At 43.7% G+C, this 7,500-nt stretch overlaps 1 protein-coding gene across 1 annotated transcript in view; it reads right to left on the bottom strand.

Annotated features, from left to right (window-relative positions):
• Positions 1-3,966: 3,966 nt before the first annotated feature.
• mpst (mercaptopyruvate sulfurtransferase) overlaps positions 3,967-7,500 on the bottom strand; it is a 10,373-nt gene continuing 6,839 nt past the window's right edge. The window contains exon 2 of the mRNA XM_061884227.1: positions 3,967-4,730. Within this exon, the coding sequence (XP_061740211.1) occupies positions 4,441-4,730 (290 nt within the window). The 3' untranslated portion in view covers positions 3,967-4,440. The remainder of the gene's footprint in view (positions 4,731-7,500) is intronic.

The following is a 7,500-nucleotide window of genomic DNA, read 5'->3' as shown; positions in this document are numbered from 1 at the left end:
AAGTCTCCCGTAAAAATCGGAAAGGGTTGGCAAGTACGTTCTAAGTGTACATACACTTGTAAAGAACATGTCATGGCTGTCTTGAGTTTCCAATCATTTCTACAACCCTTTTTTTTTGTGATAGAGGGATTGGAACACATACTTGTTTGTCACAAAACACATTCATGAAGTTTGGTTCTTTTATGAATTTATTATGGGTCTGCTAAAAATGTGACCAAATCTGCTGGGTCAAAAGTATACATACAACAATGTTAATATTTGGTTACATGTCCCTTGGCAAGTTTCACTGCAATAAATCGCTTTTGGTAGCCATCCACAAGCTTCTGGTTGAATTTTTGACCACTCTTGACAAAAATGGTGCAGTTCAGCTAAATTTGTTGTTTTCTTACATGGAGTTGTTTCTTCAGCAATGTCCACATGTTCTCAATGGGGTTTAAGTCAGGACTTTGTCCACATGTTCTCAATGGGGTTTAAGTCAGGACTTTGGGAAGGCCATTCTAAAACCTTAATTCTAGACTGATTTAACCATTCTTTTAACACTTTTTACATGTGTTTGGGGTCATTGTCCTGTTGGAACACCCAACTGTGCCCACGACCCAACCTACAGGCTGATGATTTTATGTTGTCCTGAAGAATTTGGAGGTAATCCTCCTTTTTCATTGTCCCATTTACGCTCTGTAAATCACCAGTTCCATTTGCAGCAAAACAGGCCCAGAGCATAAAACTACCACCACCATGCTTGACAGTAGGAGTGGTGTTCCGGGAATTAAAGGCCTCACCTTTTCTCCTCTAAACATATTGCTGGGTAGTGAGGCCAAACAGCTCAATTTGTGTTTCATCGGACATCATAACGTTCCTCCAGAAGGTATTATCTTCGTCCACGTAATCAGCAGCAAACTTTAGACGCGCCCTAAGGTGTCGCTTCTGGAGCAAAGGCTTCCTTTTTGCATGGTAGCCTCAGTCCATGGCGATGCAAAACAGGCTTGACTGTGGACAATGACACCTGTGTTCCAGGAGCTTCCAATTCATTGCAGACCTGCTCTTTGGTGATTGAAGTTGTCCATCCATCCCATCCATTTTCTACCGCTTATTCCCTTAGGGGTCGTGGGGGGCGCTGGTGCCTATCTCAGCTACAATCGGGCGGAAGGCGATGTACACCCTGGACAAGTCTCCACCTCATCGCAGGGCCAACACAGATAGACACAACATTCACACTCGCATTCACACACTAGGGACCATTTAGTGTTGCCAATCAACCTATCCCCAGGTGTATTTCTTTGGAAGTGGGAGGAAGCCGGAGTACCCGGAGGGAACCCACGGATTCCCGGGGAGGACATGCAAACTCCACACAGAAAGATCCCGAGTCCGGGATTGAACCCAGGACTACTCAGGACCTTTGTATTGTGAGGCAGACGCACTAACCCCTCTCCCACCGTGAAGCCCTGACTCTTGATCATCTTGACCAATTTTCTCTCAGTATCAGGTGATAGCTTGCGTTTTCATCCTGATCCTGGCAGTGACAAAACTTATATTTACCAGGAATTGTCTGCAAAGTTGCTCTTGGGACCTTAAGCTGCTTTGAAATGGCTCCAAGTGACTTTACTGACTTGTTCAAGTCAATGATTATTTTTTTCAGATCTGTGCTGCGTTCCTTTTGACTTTCCCATTGTTGCGTTTGTAACCGAGTCCAATGACTGCATCACATGAGCCCTATTTAAATGGGCTCAGAGAAGTCAACAGATGTCGTCAACCATAATCACTCACATGAAGTTAAGAGGCCATGCCATGAAGCTAATTTGATTCGATTGTAACTTTTCTACATCACCAAAATTGATAATGTATGTTACTGTATGTATACATTTGACCCAGCAGATTTGGTCACATTTTCAGTAGACCCATAATAAATTCATAGAAGAACCAAATTTCATAAATGTTTTTTGAGACAGACAAGTATGTGCTCCAATCACTATACCAAAAAAAATAAGAGTTGTAGAACTTAATGGAAACTCAAGCCAGCCATGACATTACATCCTTCAAAACTGTATGTAAACTGTTGACCACAGCTGTGTATGTATATATATATACATACATATACATACTGTATATATAGATATACACTATATATATACACAAGTGTTCTGTACAAACATGTATACTGTAAATATACATATATATTGTATATATACATACTGTACATACACATATATATACATACATTAGATATACTTAGTATTTTTGGCCACTGTAAAGACACTTTATACAGTACATACTTAAGACTTATTTGCCATACAACTAGATGGAGCTTGCATACCAGTTTGAGAATCACTGGTCTAGATAATATTTAGTTGGTGTAAATTGTGCTCCAAAGTCCCATTTTAACCCCCTTTATGCAAAAATGTTTTATTTCTTGAGGCTAATAAACCCCTCCACGCACCACCCCAGAAATACATATCCTGATCACTGCTATTTTTTCCAGACACCGATAAAATTTCAAGAGGCGGTAGGCTCCAGCCAACAGGCTCAGCACAAGTGAGCAGAGCGCAGAGGCGGTGACTGGGAGAGAGCATGTACTAGTAAGTGCGTCTCAGTGTGATGTCACAGATTGCCCACTGTCATAAAGTGCGTTAAGAGGCATCCAAAACTGCTTGAATTATAAAAGGAAAAGGGTGAAAAATACGACAATTTAACCTTACAATTTTAATGGCTCATCCATCCATCCATCCATCCATCCATCTTCTTCCGCTTATCCGAGGTCGGGTCGCGGGGGCAACAGCCTAAGCAGGGAAACCCAGACTTCCCTCACCCAGCCACTTCGTCTAGCTCTTCCCGGGGGATCCCGAGGCGTTCCCAGGCCAGCCGGGAGACATAGTCTTCCCAACGTGTCCTGGGTCTTCCCCGTGGCCACCTACCGGTTGGACGTGCCCTACACACCTCCCTAGGGAGGCGTTCGGGTGGCATCCTGACCAGATGCCCGAACCACCTCATCTGGCTCCTCTCGATGTGAAGGAGCAGCGGCTTTACTTTGAGTTCCTCCTGTATGGCAGAGCTTCTCACCCTATCTCTAAGGGAGAGCCCCGCCACACGGCGGAGGAAACTAATTTCGGCCTCTTGTACCCGTGATCTTATCCTTTCGGTCATGACCCAAAGGACATGACCATAGGTGAGGATGGGAACGTAGATCGACCGGTAAATTGAGAGCTTTGCCTTCCGGCTCAGCTCCTTCTTCACCACAACGGATAGGTACAACGTCCGCATTACTGAAGAAGCCGCACCGATCCGCCTGTCGATCTCACGATCCACTCTTCCCCCACTTGTGAACAAGACTCCTAGGTACTTGAACTCCTCCACTTGGGGCAGGGTCTCCTCCCCAACCCGGAAGTGGCATTCCACCCTTTTCCGGGCGAGAACCATGGACTCGGACTTGGAGGTGCCGATTCTCATTCCGGTCGCTTCACACTCGGCTGCGAACCGATCCAGTGAGAGCTGAAGATCCCAGTCAGATGAAGCCATCAGGACCACATCATCTGCAAAAAGCAGAGACCTAATCCTGCGGTCACCAAACCGGAACCCGTCAACGCCTTGACTGCGCCTAGAAATTCTGTCCATAAAAGTTATGAACAGAATCGGTGACAAAGGACAGCCTTGGAAATGTGTTCGACTTACTGCAGGCAATGCGGACCAAGCTCTAACACTGATCGTACAGGGAGCGGACCGCCACAATAAGACAGTCCGATACCCCATACTCTCTGAGCACTCCCCACAGGACTTCCCGAGGGACACGGTCGAATGCCTTCACCAAGTCCACAAAGCACATGTAGACTGGTTGGGCAAACTCCCATGCACCGTCAAGAACCCTGCCGAGAGTATAGAGCTGGTCCACAGTTCCACGACCAGGACGAAAACCACACTGTTTTGGCTCAGTTTAGTTCAATTGGAAACAATTGTTAATGAAAAGAACAGAGCAAATATTGGAAATCTAATTTAATTACACAAACTCTGATATACAGTACAATCTGTTCGGCATCTACAATATTTTGTAACCTTATAATTTGCTCAAAAAAGGAATTACACAAAGTTTACAGGGAATCATAAACGCATGCATTTTATGTGAAATGTGTCAAATACTGTTCTGCTTATTTAAACAAGTGCACTTTGTTTTTAAACTTTAAAGACGTACGCTAAAAAGAAAAGCAGTAGCGCTTGGCATCATACACTTATCTTAAGTAGTGTTGCAACTTGCAATTAATAAACTGTGCATAGATTTGATCATTTATTTCTACAAAGCCCTGTTTAAAAGTGCAAATGTGTAATAGCTTGCTTCACTTTGTCATTGTAGTCTGCATCTAGCCAGACACCTCACATCTTCTGAATAGTGTCAAAGCGCTTTGAAGGTAAAAAAGCGCTATACATGTACTATCCATTTACCATCCATTTACTAGTTTACCATTTCCCCTCTGAGATGACATGCTCAGGAGACGCCCGTTTAAACCACTCGGCCCAGGAGCCGTCATAAACGCACACCCCCGGGTGGCCCAGCAGGTGAGCGCCCAGAACGACGAGACACGCTGTGACGCCAGAGCCGCAGGTGGCCCAAATTGGCTGGTCCAGTTTCACGCCAGCCTGCTTGAAAAGTCTGGACAAGTCGTCATTGGCCAGATATTTTCCGGAGGCGTCCAAGAAAGACGTGAATGGCATGTTGACTGCACCGGGGAAGTGGCCTGGCAACGTGCCTGTAAAAAAAAAATCAAAATAATAAACAAAAAAAAAATTAATTAAAGCATTTGATTACATTTTTAATATTCCAAAATATTTTGCAGAGGGGTTAGTGCGTCTGCCTCACAATACGAAGGTCCTGCAGTCCTGGGTTCAAATCCAGGCTCGGGATCTTTCTGTGTGGAGTTTGCATGTTCTCCCTGTGAATGCGTGGGTTCCCTCCGGGTAATCCGGCTTCCTCCCACCTCCAAAGACATGCACCTGGGGATAGGTTGATTGGCAACACTAAATTGGCCCTAGTGTGTGAATGTGAGTGTGAATGTTGTCTGTCTATCTGTGTTGGCCCTGCGATGAGGTGGCGACTTGTCCAGGGTGTACCCCGCCTTCCGCCCGATTGTAGCTGAGATAGGCGCCAGCGCCCCCCGCGACCCCGAAAGGGAATAAGCGGTAGAAAATGGATGGATGGATGGATTTTTAAACACATGACCATATGGTGGTGTTCAAGCCAAGATAGGTAAACCCACAGCTGACATATTAACAAAAATACGTTCAAGACACAAAACATCCTTTAAAAATGTTGAATATAGCCAACATGAATGTATAACATAAAGCCTTAAAGATTTGAAATCATAATGATACAATTGCAGTAATCTGTGTAATTCTGCGATGAGATGGCAACTTGTCCAGGGTGTACGCCGCCTTCCGCTCGATTGTAGCTGAGATAGGCACCAGCGCCCCGCGACCCCCAAGGGAATAAGCGGTAGAAAATGGATGGATGGATGTTTGTGTAATTGTAGTTTAAGTGCACGTGTGGCTGTATTGATTCAATAGTAGACCAAATATGCATTATAATAGACCATTATTCCAGTAGATGAGCCAATATTGTTGTTTAAAGAAGTTGTGATTATTTAATTACGCCTCATTTTAATTAAACACATTTATAGGTACATTATACATTATGTTTAACGTTTGTTAAACCATTATGAAGAAGTTGGATATTCAGGGCACATTATTTTTTCCATTATTGTTGTTATGGTGCCTGGACATGACTTTCTTCTGGCATCTGACTGGACAACCCAGAAATCTCTAAACTTTTCTTCTTTGAAAAGTTACATTTCCAAAAGGAAAAATGCACACAGCTACTCCTTTTCAAATGTTTATTTTTCATAGCTTATTTTAACCCTAATAAAAGGGAATACGCTTGTTTAGCCAAAACATGTTGGTATCCAAAACTCATCCATCCATTTCTACCACTTATTCCCTTTGGGGTCGGGGGGGGGCGCTGGTGCCTATCTCAGCTACAATCGGGCGGAAGGCGGGGTGAACCCTGGACACAGATAGACAGACAACGTTCACACACTAGGGCCAATTTAGTGTTGCCAATCAACCTATCCCCAGGTGCATGTCTTTGGAAGTGGGAGGAAGCCGGAGTACCCGGAGAGAACACACGCATTCACAGGGAGAACATGCAAACTCCACACAGAAAGATACCGAGCCCGGGATTGAACCCTGACTACTCAGGACCTTTGTATTGTGAGGCAGACGCACCAACCCCTCTTCCACCGTGAAGCCATCCAAAACTCATATTTTCTATAAAAAAAATATTCTAGAGCATGGAGAGGTGATAAAAGAAAGGTAAAACAATAATACATCTATTTGTGGCAGCATAGGAGAAAGTGATGTACAAATTTCACTGTTGCATGTCATGACACATAACTGTGGTGCACTCAAGGACCCTCAATTAAAGTTAGAAACAGGCATCACTATTTTTTTACAGACCGGGGGGTACCTGACTCCCAGGAGATGCACCAATAATAACATAATAGTAATGATATATAATCAGAATTTATATTTTCCACTGATGATTATGATAATCCTGTGTGTATCAGCTAATCTCTCCACTATGAGGTGAACATTTGACAGCTTCATAATGATATTTAAGTGAATAATGCCAAATTCATGACAGGGATTGAAAAATATCAGCTGGGGGTCATGGAAGTTAAGGGGGTTTAAGAGATTTTACCATTTTTAAGATGCTATGGAAGGCACTTACCAATGGTTTCTATCTACAGTATTAGGTGCTATAGCCTACTAGCCGACCCAATCTGCTGTTAATAGAATCACTCAAAGACTTAATATTTTGTTGTGAAGCTGACAGTCTGCGCCTTGAATTTTTGTGGAGATTGGTTGCGAATTGGAAGGGCTGTTTCTGCTATGCATTTACAACCAGGCAAGCGGCAAAATCGCACATCCTTCACCACTGATAGCGGTAGATCATTCACTGCTATTGAATCCATTAGTTTACCGCAAATGCAGATTCCACGTTGGGTTTCTCATTAAAACTGCCATTTCTGCTGGAATGAACTTGTTAGGGTTTGTTGTTGTTGTCCTGCCTATATCTTGCTATGGAAGCGTTAAAAACTACCAGTGTAGTGGGTTTACATAATTCACCCACGGAACTTTAGTTATTAAGAGTTCTGGTCAGATGTTTTTTCTCGGGTCACATTTCCAGCGTTGTTATTACACTGGTGTGTCATGGATGTGAAGATGCTGCTCCGTTGTTGATTACAGTAAAGTCTGAGGGTACAAGCGGTACAAAATGGATGGATGAATGAATGACAATAAAACAATTAGCACCATCTTTTGACACTTCTTCCACTCCCGTTCTTGCACGCTACACCGCTACAACAAAGACGCTGTCAAAGGTGAGGCACGTAAATGGCGCATCCTGAAGCGACTGTCAGAAGGCGGCTTGAAAATGGTCTGTAAAACATAATCTATGCAACA

Source organism: Nerophis ophidion, linkage group LG23 (assembly GCF_033978795.1).
Source record: "Nerophis ophidion isolate RoL-2023_Sa linkage group LG23, RoL_Noph_v1.0, whole genome shotgun sequence".
Taxonomy (NCBI): domain Eukaryota; kingdom Metazoa; phylum Chordata; class Actinopteri; order Syngnathiformes; family Syngnathidae; genus Nerophis; species Nerophis ophidion.
Note: the sequence above shows the minus strand (reverse complement) of the source record. Positions and strands in the feature narration are given on the sequence as shown.